Source organism: Ambystoma mexicanum, chromosome 8 (assembly GCF_040938575.1).
Source record: "Ambystoma mexicanum isolate Mex_15411 chromosome 8, UKY_AmexF1_1, whole genome shotgun sequence".
NCBI classification, from domain to species: Eukaryota; Metazoa; Chordata; class Amphibia; order Caudata; family Ambystomatidae; genus Ambystoma; species Ambystoma mexicanum.
The window spans coordinates 1,379,242,357-1,379,266,452 of NC_090929.1; the positions used below are offsets into that span (position 1 = coordinate 1,379,242,357).

Genomic DNA, 24,096 nt, shown 5'->3' on the forward strand with positions numbered 1-24,096 from the left:
AACCAGCCCTAAAATGCAGCCCTGCAACATCCAGCTTGTCCATCAGCCTTGCAGCCAGCCAGAAGTGAGCCAGCACCACCAGGGATAGACCCACGAAGCTACTGTGAAGAGGGTAACTGACTGTAGCCATCCTCTGGCCTCACACCCCATGTGGGTGGTACCTGAGTGTAGGTATGTATGTTGTGTCAGACTCACCCTAAGGGTCCCTGAGACTCCCCAAAGAAGGGTAGGCTGACGTATCAGGTCCCTATTTAGTTGGAGCTCATTCCAGAGGAATGCTAGGGATAAGTAAAGGGAAAGGTATTAAAGGTTGAGTGATTTTATAAGTGATTTTATAAATAAAGAGGTGTCCGTGTTGGGCTCCCTATAAAATTCACTGTGGTGTCTGTGTCCATTAGTGATCTAAGAACTCAGGATGTAGCCCATATCCTGTTAACAGTAATTTTATTTGGCATGTGCAGCGCCTCTCCCTTCCCTTTGGGGTAGGGGGTTTCCATGGGAACAGTCCCTGCTCTGGGGAAGGGAAGAGTACACCCTAGGGCCAGGAAAGAGGGTCTACACATACCAGCCTGTCCTGCCCTTTTGTTCTCCAAATACATTCACCTTTCACACAAGCCACATCTGTCCCCCTTGCTTCACAGTCCCGAATTATTATTATTTAGTTTTCCCCATGGAACAATGTAAAAGGTAGTCCCAGGGCAAAACACTACAATGTTTTAACCAGGTTGCTGGAGCACACCTCAAGCCCCTCACTCAGCCAAACGCCATGTGTTGTCAACTACTTAAAGCTCCTTTAACCTGCTTCACTTAAACAACCCACTCATTATTAAGGAGACACAACAGAGCTAGCAGAAGCAGGGAAAGAATGGTTTCCCGTTAGAGTTGCCATTCCCCAGCATGCATGGTCATAGGGGCACACAAGGCCGGGGGCGTATTGCTTCCCCAGACTTGCATAGCTCATTGGGCAAACAGGGAGGGAAACTGCATGGTCAAATGTGCATAAAGGTCGCTTCTGCACCTACTGTCAGTGTTACTCCCCCAGAGGTAAAAGGAACCTGCATTTCCCATGGATGATTCTGTGGTGGCTCCTCAATTGGGCGCTGCACTAGAGACTACAGTTACCAGGTCACTGGGTGGTGGTGTAGTCACGGCGCAAGAATGCCGGCAGCGCCAGACGCGCCATGTACTGATATAGCGGAGGCAGAAATAAATATCTGCCTCCGTCTCGCTGCTGTGCTTCTCAATGCCTTCTCTGAGTTACGAGTAGGTCTGTGACTCCATGCTAGTTTTTCTTACCTGGACTTCGGACAGCGGCTCCTGTTCCTCGGACACCGCTTCTGCCTCCTGATTCTGTTTTGAAGCCTGATTCCCTGTTTCCTATGGCCCTTGATTCTCTCCAATTTGTCTTGTTTCCCCATAAGGATTCCTTGGACACCTTCGTCTGTGCTTTCTGCTGGGAGCTCTTCTGCCTTCCTTCAAGAAGACCTGATTCCTGGAATTATTTGGACTTTCTTTGTGAGATATCTTCTATGTGACTTTGGACTTCTTGTTGGGAACATTGTATGTTCTGTAACTCTGGGGATTGTTTATGTATTGGAAGTAATAAGAGACCCCTGGATTATTGACCCTCGTACCTGTTTGTCCCGTCCTCATGTTGTCAGGCCCTTCGTATTTTGTTTTTCTCTTTTCCCTTTATTTGGGAACGGGTTCCCCTGCCTATGGACTTACTCCCCACTCTTGCACCACACCCCCAGAATAGGCAGGAAAGGAGCTGTATAGGGACGGGAGCTGCCCTAATCCACAGTTGTTTTTCCTGCAGCTCCTGAAAGAGAGCCTTTGGTCTCTCTGCCTTTCTGCCCTATCCCACTCCACAGGCGTCTTCAAAGGTCTCTGTGGTGCAGGCGGGAGGACGGTCTATTACCCTTTAGGAGCCCTACATACACCTCTATTAGTGACATCTCTCTGCACATACCTGCGGACCTGTGTTGACGATTTCTGTTTTTTGTCTCCACCCAGGGGGCGCCGAGCATGTGGGTGCTCCGTGGCCCGAGCACCCCCCGGGAAAAGCATCTGCACTAAAAGTCTCTATACGTTCAATGGGACTTCCTAAAAATCTGCCCACTGGCACCCCCCATAGCCACCTAGAAAAATCAAAAGTCAGCTCTCCTGGCTAGACCACGCATGTCAGTCACCAGCCAGGACATCCTCCAGCGTCTGTGTTCCTCTCTGCGAGGTGTGCGTGTGCCGGAGGGTCTGGAAAGCAGCTTGAGGCTGTATTGAGTCTGGAGCAGAAGCAGTAAAGAAAACATTTATTTGGTCAGTGTTTCTGCATGTATGCAGTTGTGTGTATATATGCATGCATGCAAGGGGTTGTGTCTGTGTAAGTGCATCCAAACACTACTTGCCTGACCTTGGGCTTCTTAGTGCAGCCTCGCCAGCCACCTAAGTCTTATCCGGTGAAAATGCACACAAGCATCTCTTAAACTAAATTCTTAGAACCTCTACCACATTGACTGCAGTCACCGAGGGCGTTCCAATCACAAAACACATTGAGGCCATACAAATGGAGAAAGAGCGCTAAATAAATAACCAAATAGAGTACAATGTGTGAATGCGTATTGGTGTGAACATATGTGCGTGTAAATGCAATGTGCATGTCCTGTATGAGTGCACATGTGTATGAGAGAGAACTGGAATGTGTGCACGACTTTGTGTGTGAATCGGAATGAATGTGTGTATGCATGTGGGTCATAGAGTGAAGCTGAGGAAGGCTATATTGGGGGAGCCCACGTGAACATTTTCTCAAAGTGGCAAGGCACGTTTTACATGTGCTATGGGTTGAGAAAACTTGTTGAGTGTTCGTACGTCAGGGAGAGGTTTGTGCGGGGACTACATTGGGGAAGCCAGCATGAACATTTTCATACAGTACAGTGCTGGCACTATAGGCAAAGCCAGAATAATATGTGTTCTTACATGGACTACTGGGCTACATTTGTGCAGCCAGTATAATTTCATGTTGGAGACAATTGACGAGTCCTAGTTTAAACGTTGCATTTTGGGACTTGTAGTTATAGATTTTCCTTTTATAACCACATGACTACAATCCCCAGAATGCAAAGTTAAAACCAGGGCTGTAGTAGTGCCCCCAAGTATAATGAATAATTCTGGCATGTATACCCGTAGAGACATATTTTCTTACAGTGGTGTGGCATTTATTTACTGGCATTATGGTTAAAGCCAAGCCGAGTATGTTCTTATGATGGCATACTGGCATATATTGTTGCAGCTAGCCAGCATGGACATGTACGTGCATGCCGGCACGAACACCGTTATTTATACTGACAGAATATTGACATATACTGTGGGTAAAGGAACCATGAAAATAAGTTAGTGACTTGTCATCTACTGGACTTTAAACTATGTGGCTTTGTACTGAATTTTTCACAGACAGTGTGCTCTAAAATGCAACATTTTAAGCCATAATTCCCCCCAAAAAATGCTTACGGGGAATAACCCTGAAACCTCCACAGCGGTGACTTGGCACAGTAGAAAAGCCTTGTAACATAACATAAGGCCTTATTTGGACAACTGTCTTTTGATGAGATTGTGTTCCTCAATACAATTTCTGTTCAGCTTCCTGTTTCGTCTGTATTTTGGTATCTTCATAAAATATCTTATTACGTCTAAAATATAGCCCTCTCCCACGTCACGCAGGCACAACACACACACACACTCTCGCTCTCTCACTTTCTCGCTTATTTAGATAGGATAAAGCGCTCTTTCACCTTTTCCGTAATACAATACCTTCTGTCGGAGTGTTGGCTTGTTGACCAACCTGCGTGACTTGACATTCATTTCCTGGGAATGACAGGGGAGTGAAAGTTTGGCACAGAGACGCAGAGGACAAGGGGGCAAGATGGGCCTACAGTTATCAATGAAAACAAGGCTCAGCATTATATTCTTACCCATATCGGCCACATAAGATATCAATGAATCAACCAATGTGCACATCTCAACTTTCAGTCCCTCTTAAAGTGTATGAACAAAAGGTTGCATTATGTCCCCTAAGAATTGGAGAATTGAAAGCACATTGTTAAATGTGTTCAATAACTACATGATTGCACTCAATGGATAACCAACGAAGTGTGTCGTTCGTTTTACAGTAGTGCAATTTGGGCTATTTCTTTTACTGCATCAGAGGTGTGTTAAGAAGATTAAGAAATTGAATGCTTTTTTATGGCTCAATAAAAGTTTCTTTTCTAATTACAGGAAATTGAAAGAGCTGATGTAATTATCAGACAGGAAGGATTGCATTTAAATCCAGATCTTGGCGAACTGGTCTCGATTCCACTTTATGCTATGAACAAAGGCTCAGCTCTCCTATCAAGCGAGGAAGAGGCGAACACTTCTAACGAACACAGATACAGGAGAAATGTCCTGTTGACAACACACTGTGGTGAATGCTTAGCCTGGATAAGCCACATATCTTTTGTTATTGATGTGGGGATAATCACAAGAAAGGTAGGTTCAGAAACTGAATTTTGTATATAAGTATCTGGAGCATTACCACCAGAAGTATTGTACATTTGTTCTGGTACGAGGCAAGACCAATCCCTGAAATGATATGCATAACACAGTGGGATACGTGATGTGGCGTTAAGTGGCCTTATAGAAAACTGATCGTAGCGTGCTTGTCAAATTTTATAGAAGGTAATTGAACAAGTTATTTTAAGAATCCAGGGAGTATCGGAGCACTCAAGAAGAGAATTAGGTCATGGGTACCTGCAGGACGTTGCACTGGAGGGGAACATGTTTGAGGAAAAGTTTGAAGCTGCTCAGTTCCTTTGTTGTAATCAGGGGTGATCCATTTGCATTGTGCCAGGCGTTGCTGTGTGTGATACTGAGATGCAGTACATGATGGCAAAGGTACCATAAAGTGGCAGGAGATTTGGTATTGGGGCTGGGGGGGTGACATTAAGAGAAAGAGAAAGATGATGTCTGCTTATTATGGGCGCCGCGGGTGAAGCACTGCAAGAAATGTTAGGTTTTGAAATCTTGGAGCTGCTGTGATGGGTCTGGTACTGACAATGTAGCAATGTATTTTGATGCTGAACAGTGGACTTGTTTAGTTCTCTAGATAGGTCTGCCATGTTGACAACTATGAAAATTAAGATGGGTCGATAGAGGCGAAAGAGTGGGTAATTTCCATTTTTAACCGAGTTGAACATCAAGCATTACTTAACCAGCCAATGTTAGATGGCCAGGTGGCAGTCAGCAATGTGTGTCTGGAGGCTACGGGATTGATGAAGCTAGCAAAGATTTTTTTAGGCGAGACATTAAATTTAATTCCGGATGCGACCTGGAAGAGCGTTCCACAGTGTGGGCGCAGTAACACAGAAGCTAGTGTCGCTAGCTCGCTTGAGATTGAATCTGGGAGTAAGCCGAGTGAGGCTGGAGGAAGAGCAAAGAGGGCGCACAGCTGTTTTTGCTGAAATGCAGGGCATAAGGTAGGAAGGGGAGTTCCTTGTTTTGTAGGAGCTGTAGTTTGGAAAGGTTCTTGGAGGAGGTACCCGAGAAGAGTACATTACAATAATCCAGTTTAATGCCAATAATGCCCCGTGCGATAGGCAGTTTGCTGCAGAAATTAATTTCATGCTGAGGGTAATGAGTTTAGCGCTATAGGCTGTGGTGGATGCAAGCGCATTGTTGTGGCAGGACATGTTGAGTTCGGGGTCAAAGTGAACACCAAGCGTCTTAACATGCTTGGAGACATGGATGTCGATCTCTCAACGGAAAAAGAAGAGTAGGATGATCCAAGGAACTTAAATGCAAGAGGAATCCACGATGAGCACCTCAGTTATCTCATCATTGAGACAAAGATTATGGAAGGCCATCCAGTTTTGAATGACACTGTATGTCTGGTTGAACCTTTCGACATCCCGTGCATTATTCCCTGATATCGGTAGCAGGATTTGGGTATCATCAGCAAAGATGGTGTTAGGGATGCCCAGGGCGTCAAGGTGGTCAAAGGCTTGGCATAAGTGTTTTAGAGGGCAGGGGAGATGCAAGAACCCTCAAGGACCCCACATGGGACAGGGATGGGATCCACAATCGAGTCTCCAATGAAGACCCTGCAGGTATGCTCACTCAGGAAAGATTTGATCCATAGAGAAGCCTCCTGGGAGAAGTGGAAGTTGGATAGGAGGCGTTGGCAGAGGACGTCATGGTCCACAAGGTCAGACGCTGATGAGAGGTCAAGAAGGAGCAGGATGGCGATGTTGCCAGTTGGCTTGTTGACCAAAACAGATCTCAAAGAGACAGCGGATTCTGTCGAGTAGGATTTTGAGATCCAAGAGTGCTGTTTTGCTACTGTGCTTGGGTCAGAAACCAGATTGTCTGGAGCCAAGAAGCTAGTGTTGTTCGAGGTGGATGTGGATCTGCAAGTAGGCAATACAATCTAGGATTATAAGGAGGAAGGGTACTGTGGTAATGGGATGGTAGTTTGTGGTGAGGGTGGGATCAAGGGATGGCTTTGTAATGGGTTCTTAATGAGGGGGGACGCAGGCTGCTTTGAGGCACTTAGGAACACTATTGGAGGCAAAGGAGGCATTTACAAAGTCAGTTATAGGTAGCTGCACATAGTTTAACTATGTGTGCTGTGCGATCATCTCCTATGCAGTTTGAAGGTTTGAGGTGTTGGATGGTGTGACGATTTCTTCGGTAGTGACGGGAGAAATGGAACCATGGGGGTGATGAGGATTGAGTAAAGGAGCGAGGGCATGTCAGGGTGGCGGGTTTGGCTAGGAGTTGAAGTTCTTTGCAGAAATTCTTTCTTTGAGTTTGTCAATTTTATTGGAGAGGGCTAGCTGAATGGTTGCACACCAGGTTTTGTCAACATGGAGCGGGGAGGAGGTGGGTGTGGGGTTTTCCAGTTCTTTAAGGATGGCAAATAGTTCTTTCAAGCTTGAGCTGGCTTCATTGATTCTAGATTTGGTCATTATGATGGTGTTTTTGAAGGTTTTAGAGGTGGAGAGGAAGGCACCCAGATTTGAGGGTGTGGGAGTTTTTCTCCAGGTGTGTTCCCTCAGTGTGACTCATTTGAGTCCACGCACAGAGAGATATGTTCTTCTGTAAACCAACTGTTTGCCCTTCTCCCTAGTTTGGGGGTTTGGGGTTTTATGGGGCTTGTTGGTCAATAGTACATGAGAGGGCAGAGAGGATCCGGGAGGCATGATCCTGAGTATCATCAGGTGGGGGTGTATGCCATGAAAGGTGCTTGAGCAAGGAAGGGTGAGGCTTTCTTCGGTGAGTCTACATGTGTTTTGGGAGAGGTTCGGCAGCAATAAAGTTGTTGGGTTACTTGCAGTTTAGGCGTGAGGTAGACTAAATTCAATGAGAGAGTGGTCAGACCATGGCACCGATGTAATAGCTGTGATGGTTAAAGAGATGTTCAGTGTGAGTAGCCAGTCCCGGGTGCGTCCTTTAGTCTGGGTTGGTGAGTGGATTTGCTGGGCAAAGTTCATTGCAGCAAGTGAGCTAGTGAGGTCATTAGCTCTGATGTCAGAAGTGTCTTTGAAGCCTGGGTTAAAATGAACTAAGACTAAGAATTTGGCGGCTGGTTTGATGAAGGGAGAGAGGAACAGGGGGATGTCCAATTCTGGGCAGTTCTGGTGGTTAGATTGGTGATACATTATTAGGACATTAATGGTGGTTTGGGGATTGAGGAGAGGTTTGGTCAATAGCAATTCATAACCTGGCTTTGGGGGGGGATCTCCCTAATTGCGAGAGTGATTTTGGCAATGTGAGCAACACCACCTCATGCTGTATCTAGTCTGTCGGATTTTTATTTATTTTACTGAGTATTTGTTAGGCACCCATACAACAGAACTGTTTCCAAGCAACTAAAGATGCAATAGCCTGGCCCATAGCGAGTGATAGGGACGGTCCTGCTGCACTGTTAAGCCAAGATTCAGTGACCACCAGAAGGTCAAGGTTGTGTTTGTCTATGAGGCCATGGATGTTGGTGGCATGTGCGCGAGGGCATGTCAGGGTGGCGGGTTTGGCTAGGAGTTGAAGTTCTTTGCAGAAATTCTTTCTTTGAGTTTGTCAATTTTATTGGAGAGGGCTAGCTGGATGGTTGCACACCAGGTTTTGGGGATTGAGGAGAGGTTTGGTCAATCGCAATTCATAACCTGGCTTTGGGGGGGATCTCCCTAATTGCGAGAGTGATTTTGGCAATGTGAGCAACACCACCTCATGCTGTATCTAGTCTGTCGGATTTTTATTTATTTTACTGAGTATTTGTTAGACACCCATACAACAGAACTGTTTCCAAGCAACTAAAGATGCAATAGCCTGGCCCATAGCGAGTGATAGGGACGGTCCTGCTGCACTGTTAAGCCAAGATTCAGTGACCACCAGAAGGTCAAGGTTGTGTTTGTCTATGAGGCCATGGATGTTGGTGGCATGTGCGCATAGGGACCAGGTGTTGATCAGAGCCCCAACAGGTTGTATACTTTTGTCAAGTGAAGGCACTCTTGTTGAGGTTAGGAGGATGGGGGGAATAAGGGAGGGGTCAGTCACAAGTGTGGGGCGTGGGGGTGTAAACTGCGATCGGAGATGCGGCGGATTGTAGAGGCACCCAAGATGGGAAATGTGTTGTGCTGAGGTGGGAGCTCTGGAGGTGTTGACCTGGCATGCAGCTATGCTGTTCTTTGTGTGTCTAGGCAGGGCTGAGATTGCTGGAGGTGGGCAACGACCTAGAGCTGTATAGCCGGGGACAGTGATACTGGATATGGAAACGAGTTGCGGTAGGACAGGGTGGGGCTGGGCAGAGGATGAAAGCGGGCTAGGCGGGTGTAGGCCAACGAGGAGCAAACCTGTGAGGGAGGATCAATAAAGTGGTGGAGGTTGGGTAGGAAACTAGTGGATTTAGAGAGAGCAGCAGCTCTCTCATAACAAGCTTGGCAGTGGGCTGGATGAGGTGGCTGCGAGGGATAGTAGGCACCAGAGGAGCAAAGTACAGCTGATGGAGGGCTGAAAAAAGGGTTGGAGTGTGAAGGGGGGTTAATGGGAGGGCTTGCCGCACTAAAGGAGGGGGAAATAACTGTTGCGCCGCATCCGCGAGCTGTCATACTGTTTACTACAAGTAAGGGCAGTGGAGTGAGCTTACATTGGAGTGTGGGGTTGAGACTGGAAGGATTCATACTCTAGGCAAGGTTGCAGGATGCATGCAGTGGCACAGGTGATGCTGGATCTTGCGTGGAAGGAGGAGGGGCGGGAGCCAAGGAGTAGGAGAGGGGAATGGGGGTGCTGGACGAAAGGTCTACGGAATGCCTATGCCGTGCATGCATGGATAGGCACAGACAGGCTCGTGCCTTGTCTGTGTTCCTTTTCTGTGTGGCACTACTTCCGGCTTTGCATGCCGGCTCAGGGTTGCTGCGGGGGCTTGCACCGATGGCGGCCAATCAGTGGAGCGGGAAGGAGGTTCCTCAAGGCAATACTGCCTTGGACAAATGGCAGCAGCCATCTTGGAGAGGAGTGCCATCTCCCTGCCAACAATGCTAGGTCTGGTGCCAATGAAAGAATTGAGAGGAAGGTGGAATCAATATGCAGGTGCAGCTTTTTTGCTGTTTGAGTAAAAGTGAGTTACTTTGGGTTTGAGTGATGGGGAGGTCGGGAATGGGGTATATGTGTCAGTGTGGGTCCTAAATTGCAGGTTAGAACCAGGTTTTGTAACTGGAATATTGGTAGACAGAAAAGAGAATTGGAGTTCAGGAAGGTGGGTGTTGGCATGGAGGCTATGGATGAAAGGCATGGAGCGAGAGGGTCCGACTGGGCTGATCATGGGAAGGTTTGGAGATGGCATGTGGAAGTTGACTGGAGTGAGTTTAGGGACCAGGCACCCGGCTAGCTGGACGCTACCAATGTCACATGGACATGTAAAGAGCGACAGATGGGAGAGCAAGTGTTTGCTAGACCAGAATGTTACTGTTATCTTCTGTCAGAAATCAGAATGACCCAACTTCTATAGGAAGTCAAACAGACAATCTGAAAATGTCAATCTTTGGATAAACCTTTTCTGGTTGTTTTCTTGGTCAGTTGATTCTTGTTAGTAAAGATTTCCCTTTTAGCATCTTTCCCTCCATATTCGATGGACCCCCAAACGTGTTTCTATGTTTTTTAACCTGTCCTGACTTTTTACAGGGAGGTTCAGCTTTACTCCCATGGCCGTTTTGCACATTTTGTCATTGAGAAACTGATAAGTCCTTCAGACTATTAGTACTGGGAAACAATTTTTCCATTTTGTCTTTTTACCTTTTACCTTTCAGGTAACTTTTTGACAGTGCACACAGCATCTTACATTGCAGTGCAATGGGGAAAGTTTTGTATCACTCTAGTCTTTTAAACTTAAGATGTTTGGTTACTTTTTTATATGCCTAAAGACAAGCTGGTGGCAGCAATTGCATTGTTACCATTTTTGCAGTATTTTTAGTGTGCACCTTTTAACCGAGAATGGACACTAAGGGTCTAATTCATTATAATGGCAAAACCCCATTGGAAAACGTTCTGTGAATAAGGGACATAATGTGGGTAGTGCCCTAAAACGGAAATGTGACGAGATTTTTCACTTGCTCTTTGGCCATATTGTTGTTTGGCCTTCTTTCTGCCTTCTCAGTCAGGAAATCCCATGTAAGGTCATGCACTTGCCTGGGAAAGCTGCTGCTTTCACGGGCTAGTGATGCATTTGTGTGTGTGTAGCTCAGAAAGTGGGTGGGAGCGTCTGGTCCCACTCCACATCCATGGTGCCAGAGAGTCTGGGTTTGTGGCCTCCCCCACTGTGGTCCCTGATTGGACTGTTGCTGGCTGTTTAAATGGTGCAGATACTTAGCATGTGTGGGCTTGGACTTGCTTCGAGCCATTTCTTCAGATCAGCATTGGAGCCAAATATACTCTGTAGATGAGCAGATGACTGAAGATCTGTGGACAACTCCTGATGAGGCCTGGCATCCTTTCATGTGATTGACCCAGTGAAGCACTGCTTAAACCCTTTGATTGGTGACTGCTGGGACCAACCAGTTTCAATGCATTCTCGAGGATCAAGCCGTCCTGAGCCTTCGTAAGTGTCCCTGGACCACCCGGTGGACTGACCAGCTCTCCAGTGGTCTATGGCGGTAGAATCGTTGCTGTTCCATGCTTGTCGCTGAAACTTCGGTGGTCACCAGCTCATGCCACAAGTCGCCTTCCTGCCACATTTCAGCTTCGAAGCATCAAGGAATCCTGCTCTGGAAGGTCTTCTTCAACCGCGACAGGAAAGACTCTTGCTGTAGCCCTTTCTTAAACTCGCTGTGTCCTGTCTGGTGAAGTGTCCTGAAGAGGTCTGCATTGCTGCCTTCTACATTTTTTCTTCGCAAAGGGTTGCACTCTGCTCCTGGAATCAATCGTAAGAATCCTTGCAACCTCAGCTCTTGGGCACCGCTCACTGGAAGTAACAGTGGAAAACCTAATTCCAGCGACCCCCAGTCAGCCCACATAGTCATCTGGTGGAAATTGGTGTCAGGGGGATAAGTAATTGCAATTCATGCCCGTCCACCTTTTCTCCTTAGAATAAAACCTTAGAATAAATGTTGGTAAACAGTACCCCCTAGCAAAGACAGGGATGCACTACAGGCATAAGGACATTTCAGCAACAGAATACATGCGTGCTACCACAATCAGATACAAAAGGAGATTCAACGCGCACGTGAGTGCGGGACACATAGACACATAAAGGGTTGACACCCATTAATGAACACACACCTCAACAAATGAGTGGCAGCAGGAAGTCCACTGGGAAAGCTGGATGCTGCATGGTGAAGAGACAGTGCAACTAATATGCAGGAGTATCAAAGGCCATACATTGCGGAAGGTGACCGCAATACACAGCAACAGGCCCATGCATACAAGCTGCGGCTCGACAAGGAATAGCAGCGCCTGTTTGCCCATCAACATGACTGAACCTACCAGGGCGGTCCAGTACTAGAGCACAGCCTAGATATTAAAGTACTGGCAAATCAGCCTAGGACATTGCAGATGGGCCCCCACCTGGCATGCTGATGGTAGCAAGCACTTAGATCGAAGAAAGACGACAAGCCCACCTGGAAGTAGCGAAACAGCTGATAGGGTGACAGACACAAATCCGGGGAGGGTCAATAAGGACGAGCAAGGAAGCATCAAAACAGGAGAACATGGCGTCCAAGACCCAAAAAAGCAAAACGAAGCAACACACTTTGGACGTGTTTGCTAAACCTACAAATCCAGCAGAGGGTGCTGCCCAGACGACCTTACCGCCACCAGGAGAGCAGGTGCACAAGAGCGGAGACCAGCAGGTCTTGGATGCAATTGCAGCCTTGAAAGTTGCTCTTGAAACTAAAATTGACGCCATCAGCATAGATGTGAACCTTTTAAGACAAGACGTGAGGTCTTTGGCGGAACGCACTGGAGCACTAGAAAAAGAAGTGGCAGTTAATACGAGTGAACTGAAAGACACTGCGAAAGAAGTGAGGGTATTGCAGCAACAAGTGTGCAATCTAGAAGACAGGGTAGAAGATGTGGAAGGAAGGGCTAGATGCAACAATGTGAGAATTATTGGTCTCCCGGAAGGAGAAGAAGGAATGGACCCTACCAACTTTATTGAGAATTTGCTGATACAGGAAATAGGCCCGGGGGCCCTCACCCAAAGCATCACAGTTGAAATGGCGCACCAGATCATTGACGAGAAAGTCACCACTGGGAGCCCTACCACTGCCAATAATAGCCTGGATACTGAACTATAAAGACTGGGAAAAGATCCTTGAGTACTTCCACCAAGGAGGAACAACTCAACGTGCAAGTGCTGCTATTACTGCATACCCGGACTACACCCTACAGGTACAGAAACAGAGGATGAACTATATATCACTCAAACGGAGGCTGCGGACAGCGAACCTCAAGTACATGTTGCTGTATCCGACTAGACTGAAAGTTATAAATAAAGAATAAATGTTGGTAATTCCATTTGTAGGATCGAAGAGCTTGTATCTGAAAGATAGGAAATCTTTTTACTGACCTTTAACATTGTTGAAATATCTTCTGGAACATTTTCACCACCGCAAGAACTCTTCCTACATTGGGTGCCTCTCCTAAGAAGAAGCTTTGTGACTTTTGGGCACAAGTATCCATACATCATAGGGATTGGAGTTATAAAGAGAGAGCATCATTCTTGTGAACTGGATTTATTCTGCTGCATCACTACCTACCTTATTTTAATTGTCTACGTTATTGTATGCATTCCTAAAAACCTAAACCACACGGTTACTGTATATATGTTTGATAATTGAGCATTGTGTGATACTACTACCTGCTTATTTCATTTTCTAGTGTGTGTTTTTGGGCCTATAATAAATACAATATTTTTGTTCTTACCTGTCTAAATTGAATTATTGTGTGCTTCACTGTGTCGACTCATTGTGGACCCTTGACCCCAGTCACATTCTCCTGAGACTAAGCATGGACCACGTCCATGCTACCTTGATTGGGTTTGGCTGAACTCCCAGAGTTCCCATGTTCACTATAGCTAGGGTGGCCTCCTAAAATCTGTCCACCAGGCCAGATGTAGAAATCCATGCTAACAACTGTCAGGTCATGTTCAGCTATGCGTCTATTCAAAGAAAGGTCTTTCGCATTATTGGGGAACACATAGTTATTTGAAAAGTGCTTTTTGATATTTTCCTTCCTGAGGTGGGATAGCACCCTCGAATGTAGGATTGCTGGCCAGTAGGTCGAGATATTCAAGCTCATTTTGATTTCCGCATGAGCAACCTTATCATTTTTCAAACACATGATAGTGGCAATCTGAGTTTTCGCTTATGGGCATTTTCCCGTGTTTGCATTATGGAGACTCACTTTCTTTTGTATATGATATAGTCCCTTATTTCTCTGAGCCTCACCATTTAAATTGCATTGAAAAGTGTGCATATTTTATTATGCAAAATTGGAGCCCAAACAATAATATAAATTGAATCACAATTTCTCTAGGCATTCGGAAGGAAAGTGATTTTTGCAGAATGGCTGTTTTTATTGTATTTTAATTATGGTCGCTCCTGGCATGCCGAAAACCACTTGTTATTACAATGGTTGCTTCGGCTAACATAAATCTGTCAAAGTTAGAAAATATCTTGAAGAATTATGAAAACAATCAACAATATTATCAAATGGCATACAGAGGAACATAATTTTTCTTGGGGACGAAGCAATTCCTTGTATGAGCCTTTGTGCATTCTTTAGCACATTGTAAAATTAATGACCATCCATATGCTAGTCAAACCTTTTTTAATGAGCACGTCAGCTGTGTTTTTAGATAGATGCAGCTTATTATTAGCTCATTTATTTATTTTGACGATTTGTATATAGCGCGAGGCAGGTATTTTTTCAGAAATGTCATAGCGGTTAGCGCACATATATAAAGACAAATTAATGATATACTGCCGTTATGTGGTGAAGATGAGTTAGAAGGTAGACAAAAGGGTGCGGCTTGGTGTACCTGAGACTCAATGTTAAAAAATCCCTGACGTCACTTGCGGTAGTGCAGCCTGAACTGTTTTCTGGATCATGGATAGCCTATTTCTGCTCTCTTTTGGCATTCATTTCCATTGCTAGGCCATGTTCTTGCGGTATAGCTATTGGAATCGCGCTTGGGCGATTAGGTGAGTATTAGTTGGTTTCTGATTTATGATTGGAATGTGGCAGGTTGGAGTTTTTTAATTGTTTTGCATGATTGTTGTTCCAGTGTTCCTTGCCCATAGTGCAAATTACTTTGAAGTTGATTCTGGAGCCCGCTGGGTGCCAGCTAGGATTGCTTTAACATGGTCCTGTTCGTGTCTGTGCATTGTTTGGCTGGTTAGATTTGAAGTCTTTGTAAGGTATCAGTTGTTGGTTCCAGTTGATCCAATTCTTCTCCCTTTTTCTGGGACTAACCATTTCTGTGTCAAAGCTATTCGACTAATATTGTCGTTAAAAGGCTCGGCTCTCATGAAATCCACCTGGCAATTGGGATGTAATAAGGGGATGATCAGATGAAGTAAGAGGTGTTGGAAACCTGAACCCAGGACCACTCAGTTTAACCAAGGGCCAAATGAAAACTTAGCATTATTCTTTCCAGGTTCATTACTGTCGTGTTGGAGGTGGTGGCTACTTTTGTTGGCCACTTAAATGGGAGTGTTTCTGCTTCTGTCTCACTTATTATTAGGACCCTAATGTGTGGCATGCCATCCTTCATCCAGTGGTAAATGTGGTCCAAGCAGTGGTGGGTGTTGGTCTGGTTCTTCAAACTTTAGGGGCCTCATTATAACTATTGCGGAATGGGTTAACGGGCGCCGCTAATGGGGGTGGCGCCCGTTAAACCCATTCCGCAATATTACGAGTCCCCCTCACAGGACCCGATCTGGACGTCTGGTTTCACCAGACGTCCATAGCGGGTCCCGTGAGGATACCAGGGAGCTAACAACGGGCCGGTCGTAATCCGCCCATTGTTAGCTCCCGTACCCATTCCCATTGAGCACAATGTGGGCTCAAATGGAAATGGGGAAGGTCCGGGCCCGGGTTCCCTGAAGGAGGAATTACCGGGCCCTCCAAACTCGGAATGGCCCGGTAATTACCCATTCAGGGAACCCTGACACGGACACGGTTTTGGAGGCAGCCATGCCCTTATTAAGGGCATGGCTGCCTCCAAAATCGTAATGAGGCTCTAGGTGTTATTGGTGTACACCTGGAATTGCACGTAGTGTCCCATTATTCACTGTGCTGGTGAACGCAAGTGGGTATTAAAGAGCAGCGGCGAAAAGGTGGATCCCTGTAGTATTCTGCCTTTAACTTTACAATGGAAAGATTCCACTGGCTTAATTCTTTCTAGATGGCTGCCGTTATGGATGAACAACTTGATCCCATTTAGTGTCATTCCAGTTATTCCAATCCAGGTATCCAGTCTATTCAACAAAATAGTGGGATCTGCCTTGCGATAGGCTATGGGATGTTCAAGCTAAATCAGTGCAGTGTGGCTGTCTTCATTAAGGGAGTTACGCGTTGGTGCCAATTAGTGCTGTTTTTGTTCCTCTCACAAGTATAACGCACAATAGCTCAATGAGTCAAGTACTGTCTTGCACATCCAACATTTTAAACCTGGTCATCCTTTCAACTGTGATAATAATAACTATTATTACAGTTATAAATAAGTGACAGAAACACATAATGGAGCACTGTATGAACATGTTGTGCTAACATTGTTCGCTGTCATGTAAAAGATTTTTAGACTTAGCCTATTTCCTTCACTTCTCTCTACATAATCTTGATGTGGGACAGGATATTTAAAATCGATCTATGGTTGGCTAGGAGCAGAGGGTCAGGCATGTTTTTTAAGGGGGACTTATAATGGCGTGCTTCATGTGATCAGGACTGATTCTTTATAGTAGGGAAGACTTCATGGTGTTTGTTTTATCAGAAACGATTGAAGAAAAAAGTGCTTCATGCAGGGTGCAGGCCAAGGTCCGACCCGTGCTCTTGACACTGTTGTCTTTTGAGCTCAATGCCTGAGCATCCACTATGTGTGTAAAGGTTGTAAGATGAGACAGAGGAGTGTCAGAGTTTGTATTGGTAGCCATGGGTTGGACTCAGAATGATTGCATATATATTTCTGATGTACGTTATTTTGGAAAGAAAAAAGAGAGGAGATCTGAGTTCTGTTGGGGCATTGGCCATAGCATATTTATCAAGGCTTTCAAATTGGTTTGTTTTCCGAATATATTAAAAATGTATGTGGTTGATTTGGGGATAAACGATAGCTCAGGGGCAACGCGTTTGTCTTGGAAGACAGCCAACACAGGTTCAAAACTTCTCCTTGGTATTAAGCGTGTTATAAAAAGAATAATTATAATACTGATTGGCTTTTTTTGACCTCTTTGATGGCTTTGCAGTTCCCCTGTATCTTTTGCAATATAATGTATCTGCACATTGGCATTCACTGTTGCCTTTCTGGCTCAGCCGTCCTATATAAGCGAGGTCTACTTGATTTGATTGTTAGTTTCATTTAGCTTCTTTTACACTTTGTGCCACACAGATACCCTTTTCAAAGCTTTATTCATGTGTTTGCACCCATCATTGTCATAGATTCAGCACGGCAACTGGTCAGTGTCCACTTTACCGCCTAAATACACATAGGGCCTCATTACACGGTAGGCGGTAAGGGATTACCGGCACCGGTAAGGGCACCGGTGCCAGTAATCCCTTTCCGCCCTACTACGAGGTCCCTCAGCGGGTCTCGTCCTTAACGTGTGGTCAGACCACACGTTAAGGACGGGACCCGCTGAGGGACTTCTGAGCAAATAGTACCGTTATTAGCTCCTTCCCCATTCCCATTGAGCCCTATGGGGGCTTGAATGGAAATGGGGAATGGTAATTGGCATGGGGATTTACCGGGTCCTCCAGGGTCGGAATGACCCGGTAAGTCCCCATACCACCTACCCGGACCCAGAAGGCGGTAGGGGGTAGCCATGGCACTAATAGCGTCATGGTTACCTCCTACCGTGTAATGAGGCCCAAAGCCTTGAGTCTTTAGGACGGAGGCATTGCTTTGAGAAATGCTTTCAGCTGTCTGCACAGAGTGGACTAAGTCTGGAAGACAGAAACAAATGAGTAGAAGAATGTTTACAGGCTATTTTGACTCTTTTGCATGGCGGCATGATATTATCTGGGCATCCATTAATGGCATATGGTTAATGTGATCAATATTTTTCTGTTCTTTTTTTTACTGTGTTCCAGTGTCTGTCCTTTCGTGCGTGTGTGTGTGTGATTACGTGAAATACAGAATATCTTTTTATTTAAAGGTACTTATCTAATTACTCTTGTAATTTCCCATATTTGTAAAAAAACGTTCACAAGGCCCTTTTTGGTTTTGGCGCATTTTGGTGATGTAACCACCAAGATACCGGCAAAAACATTGTTAGTGTATATGAAAAGGGGATTTCAGGAGCAGTGTATGGCGTTGGCATGGCAACTTGCCAATGCTTGGTGATGAACTGGCCGAAGTACCAGCTGGGTCTCGTTTTTTCCCATTTGCTTGGCCTTTTTAATATCCATTTGATGTGCTTTAATGAGTTTGAAGCAGTCGCGGAGCTCTGGTGGAGTGTGATCTGTTTTTATAGAGGAGACACCTGCAATTAGCAGCTTGCATCCAGATCTTTGTTGCAACGCCCTGCGCGAAGTACAGCGGTGTTAACAGTTACTCGGACTGCATGTCCGTGAGCCCCCCAGTCGCATATACACACTAACACGGAGGCGTGATGTTGCTCATATGGGCTCCCCGGTGACTCTGCAGCCGCCGGGAACGCCCCGTTTATTTATACAGCGCATGCGACGGAGTGAACGTCACCCCGTCGCGTGTGTGCCCTTAAAGGGCCAGCACCACACTCCTCCTTTTCCATAACAACAAACTTGAAAAAGGATGGTCTAAACTACCACACATTAAACAGCACACATTAGAGCACCCACACATCCCCTGTTTATTGGCAGCCACCCTGGATCCCCCGATGGCATTTTGCCCAACGGCCTGTACGGAACTACCGGCCAGCCTTCCCATCTCAGTCTGTCACATAGTCTGTAAGGCGGGCAGGTTTCCCACGCCCGGTTCTCAGGGGGTGCCTCCTGCCACCCTCTCTGGTCGGTGTCCCTTCGCTTGGCCCCCAACGGGCTGGAGAGTCCACTGTGGGTTTTGACCCCCTCCTTCGTCCGGTGCTTCTTCGAGGTAAATGGCTTCCATGGCCTCCGCCCTTGGCTCACCCAGTCTCTTAAAGAAGCTGGCATTCATAGTGACTGATGTTGTTCCATCGGATGCGGTCACCATGGACCACTGGACTACCACCACGTCCAAAGGGGCTGGTTCATACGTGAGAGACAATTTGCCCTGTGGGTGACGATTCCATACCAGCACTTCATCTCCAGGGGCAATCCTTGGGGGTCTCAGACCTCTTCTGTTGTTCTCCATTTCAGTCCTTGCCCTTCTCTCCTCTTCCACCTGATCATTGTCAATGACAGCCAGCTCTCGCCCCCCCACCTCAGGTATAATGTCTCTCGGGCAACGATGGAATAGTGCCTCTGCTGGTGCCACACTCATAGAGGAGTGGGGTGTCATCTGGTATCCTCGCAGGAACACATACAGCGCCCTTTGTAGGCACTCGCCTTTCCCTTGAGCGATCTTAAACACTTTGTTTAGTGTGTGCATCATGCGCTCTGCCTCCCCATTGGCCTGAGGCCAGAGTGGAGTGACCTTTCTATGATGGATGCCGTAGTCCTTCATGAGGTCTGCAAAACTCTCTCCTTGGAAGGGGGCCCCATTGTCGGAGCACAAGACCGTGGGTAGACCGTGGGTGGCAAAAATCTTCTCCAGTGCTATCACCACCTTGTCGAACGCCACCGACTCCACAAACTCGACCTCGGGGTACAGAGACCACTCGTCCACCACTACGAGGAAGTGAGTGCCCCTGGTTGTGGACCCACAGTCAGCATGAACGACTTCCCATGGCCTGGTCCCTCGGGGCATCGTTTCGATGGATGGTTCGCGCTGGGCCGGTGAAGCAGCTTGGCACCACACACAAGACGACACAAACTCCTCCACCCTCCTTTCTACTCCGGGAACCACACCTTTTGGCAGAGACGAACCTTTGTTTTGGGGGCGCCTTGATTACCCTGGTGCGCCAGGGCGATGTTTTGCTGAACCTTGGCCTGGGGGACCACAATCCTGTCTCCTCTCAGCAGGAGCCCAGACTCCGAGAATGTCAATTCTTCGCGCACCCGCCAGAGTTGTTCCAGCGCTGTTTTGGCCTCATTAGTTCTTCGGCCCAAGGCTTCCAACACAGTCTTCCAGGCACCGTGCCCCATGGCCGTCTTCAGTATTTCAAAACACTCATCATTTTTAGACGCCTGCTCCAACTCCTCCACCTGCATTGAGTACGGCGTTGCCGTTTCAATGACGAGCCGAACATGTTCATCTGCTTCCTCTGCCGACGTGGACGCCTGGGAGCCCCCACTCGGATGTCTGGAGAGGTAGTCACCAGCATTGTTACTTCCCGGACGATAGGTCAGCGAAACTCCATACTCGAGTAGCGCGAGCATCCAGCGCTCTATCCTCACTAGTGGCTTCGATGAGGACCCAGCCATGATGGGCAGTAACGGCTTGTGGTCTGTAACCACAGTCACTGGGCGCCCCAAGATTTACAAGCGAAAATGTCTGCAGCCCCACAGCACCGCCACGGCCTCTCTCTCGATTTGTGAATACCGTTGCTCGGTATCGGAGAGCGCCTTACTGGCGTATGCTATCGGGCGGACTCCCTGATCATTCCCGACTTGGGTGAGGACCGCCCCCAGCCCATAGGGGCTGGCATCCACGACAATCTCCGTCTGTAGGCTCGGATCAAAAAATGCCATGGTGTCCTCGGCAGCCAGAGCGCTTTTGATGTCATCGAAGGCCGCCTGCTCAAGCGGCCCCACTGCCAGATGGTGTCCTTCTTCGTTAGTGCCCTCAATGGCTCCGAGTGGGATGCCAAGTTCCGGATGAAACGGCCACAATACGTGACCATGCCCAGAAAACTCCTCACATCAGCTACATTCTCTGGTGGTCTGGCCTCCTTTATGTCCCTCACCTTGCGGGGGTCAGGGGACACCCCATCCGCCTTGAAAACAAATCCGAAAAACTCAATGGTCGTTTTGAGAAACTCGCATTTGTCTCTATGCAGCGTGAGTCCCAGTGAGCGAAGGCGTCCAAATGTCTTGGCGAGGCACGCCAGATGTTCCGCCTCAGACTTGGCGTACACCAGGATGTCGTCGCTGATGTTAAGGACTCCATCCAGGTCTGCCAACGGCCCTCGGATCTGGAACACCTCTGCAGCCGATGAGACCCCAAAACACAGCCTTTTATATCTGTACAACCCCCGATGAGTGCTGAATGTTGTTAATTAGCGGGACTCGCGGTGGAGGACCACCTGATGATACCCTGCTCTTTGATCGAGCTTAGAGAAAAACCTTGCCCCTTGCAGTTCTGTTATGTTGTCATCAATGGTGCGGGTCAGGTGCCGCTCCCTCTTTATGGCCTTGTTGGCGAGCCGCATGTCCACGCATATTCTCACTGCATCTGGTTATTTGGGCTTGCGGGCGATCACAGTGGGGGACACCCACGGGGTGGGGCCCTCCACCTTTTCAATGATGCCCAAACCGACAAGGTTGTCCTACTCCTGGTCCACCAGCTCTCTAAGGTGGAATGGCACCCGCCGATGCTTAAGCGCCACTGGCTGGATCGACTCATCTATGTGTAGCCTTACAGGTTCACCCACCATCTGTCCAATTCCTTCAAACAGGGAAGCGTGCTTGCCCAGCAATACCTGTATGTCGTCCAGGTATAGTATGGAAATGTCACAATTCTAAGGGCCTCGGCCGCCGCACAGCACAGCAATGTGTTGTTGCTTACCGGTGTGACGTAGAACCTGGCACGGAGTGATGTGTGGCCGTACTGGACTTCTGCCACAAATACACCGTCCAGGGGGATTGGCTGATCGCCCCCAAAAGTGAAGATACGTGCCTTCGGCGTCGCCAGAGCTGGAGGGGCCTGCATCGAGTCATAGTGTTGTCTGGCCATCACATTCACGGAAGCCCCAGTGTCTACTAACATTGGTATTGAGTCCCAGTTGACCAGCACGTTGCACCTGTGCTGCCTCTTGACACAGAGACGTGATGTTGCTCGTGTGGGCTCCCCAGTGACTCTGCAGCTGCCTGGAATGCCCCGTTTATTTATACAGCGCACGCGACGGAGTGAACATCACCCCGTCACGTGCGTGCCCTTAAAGGGCCAGCGCCACAAGCGGTAACCTGGATCATTTGTTGCAGAGTCACGAACAGGAGAACATTTTTGTGGTAAATATTGGATGTAAAAGGGGCTGTCTGTGTGAATGCAGGCCCTCGTCGAGGGACGCTTGCTTTCCCCCGTGTTTCTTTGTAATGGGCGATCACTTTGTTATGGGCAAGGTTAGCTGCTGAGCTCTGGGTGGTTGGCGCACCGCTGGCTCTTGCTGAGGAGCTTAGGCTTCATCATGTTTGCATTGTTTGAACATGTTGCCAATGTTAAGTTTAATGCCCATGATGGTCACCGCAGGGGGCTGAGGTGGTATGTCATATTGAATTATTTCCATGTTGTGTCGGGTCGCCATGCCGTGGGAATCTTTGGTTAGATATAATGCATTTTGTGTGCCTTGGAAGGTTGCCGTACTGCGTAGGGCCTTTGTATATAGAAATGCATGTGCCGCAGGGGTGGGGATTCTATGGATTGTAATGTGTTCCCTTGAGCGGTAATCTCGCCACGGGAGTGTGTTTTGTATTAATCTTATTTTTGTCTCTTGGACGTTCGCCATGCTGCAGAGCTTTGATGCTTTCAAATTGGTCGGTCGACTTGGTGGACCGGGCGGTCGCAGTGCCGCCGGGGCACGCCTTGTTGGCATGATGCTTGTGGTGTTTGACCCTCCCAAGTGTGTTGCCCCTTTAAGGGATTGTGTCCCCCCACCCGTGTATTGCCCTTTTAACATGGGTCATGACTGTGTCATGGCCCAAGCTAATAAAAGGAGCCTCTGCAGACACATGCACCAGATCGGCTGCAGACTCCCAAAGAGGATCAACTGAGTCAGTCTCTCATTTATTAGGCCTGCAGGCCCACACCGTTTGAGCACAGGCCTGCAGGCCATGATGCCGTGTGACCCTCGTGCCAGTATGGTGGCAGAGGTCTGCATATTCGGGGGCATGGCTCGCCCTGCCCCCCACTCCAGATGGCGCTGGTGTCCCAAAACACCTTGGGGCCTGCTGGATGTCCATAGCAGGCCCCAAACCCCAGAAGCACTGGGCCTCCAGAGTGCTGATGCCCATAGCACCACGGGTGCCTAGTGGATGTCCATAGCAGGGCCCCCACAACAATGCTCTGTGCCATTCTTGTTTTAGTGGTCGTCAGAATAGCGGCTGCATGCCCTTTTCCTCACGGGCTGTTATGCAAATACTAATTTTACAACGTTTTTAGATTGTTTTCATTTTGTATCCTCAGGGCGGCCATTCACAAATGTTTCGTTTGCAGCGCTCATTGCTAACAATGCCCAGAAATGGCAGCAGTTATAAATCAGGCTCGGCCGGAACAGGGGCCTTTGGGTAGCTGAAATGCGCAGGAAGAAGCAGCGCATTGTTTAGATAAGCGTTTGTTTTTCATTACAAGTTTGGAAGGGTGCAATGCAATGGGGCCTTGCCAGGTCTATACTGGGCTGGTTTTATATGTTACTGGCTTGTAAATCACGCAAGCGCAGGACGCAGAAGGTTATTTGTGTATAGGTGGACCACATGGATAATTTATGGGGCTGAATTTGAGTTCCACAATTAAATGAATCAGGTACATCTGGCAAATGGGCACGCTGGCACAAGTGAGCACCCACTATAGTAAGCACAGCCAAGCTATTGCTGCAAAGGCTACTTAGCAGCAGGAGGATTATACTGATGTCAGTAGTTACGCTAATTGTACTAATGATTTTAAAGCAGCACATTCCTCACGCAGGCTTTTGGTTTGAATTGACTTTTTTCTATTTCGCTGTTTGTAATAGCGATTTAATCCAGCTTTTTTGTTTGACGGGTTTTTCTTGGAAAGGCAAACAGCTGTTAAATGAATGATGGTTGTGCAATTCATGGATGTTGTGCCCTGCACGACACATAGGAGTGCAAGAGGGAACATGGATTATTGCAATGATGTTGGGGTAATGCCCACGTTCGTGTGTTGTCTGTCTGCAGAGTGGGTTTTCGAATTGGCTCGCTCAATGGAAGGCTGCTATCGATGCAATCAGCCATGGGAGCTTTTCATCTGAGCCTGGACGGCATGTCTACATTTCTGTGGAAACTGGGAGCCGTGAAACAATATCTCCCCTTACATCAGCGGTCTGCAGCCTTTGGCTCGCAGATGTGTTGGACCACAACTGCCATGATTTGCAACCATTGACTTTGCTGATTAGGGCTGATGAG

At 47.5% G+C, this 24,096-nt stretch overlaps 1 protein-coding gene across 1 annotated transcript in view; it reads left to right on the forward strand.

The window, feature by feature from the left end:
• Positions 1–24,096, forward strand: part of DHX32 (DEAH-box helicase 32 (putative)) — an 864,748-nt gene that overhangs the window by 176,592 nt on the left and 664,060 nt on the right. Inside the window, exon 4 of the mRNA XM_069611492.1 lies at positions 4,270–4,521. Coding sequence (XP_069467593.1) covers positions 4,270–4,521 — 252 coding nt within the window. The remainder of the gene's footprint in view (positions 1–4,269; positions 4,522–24,096) is intronic.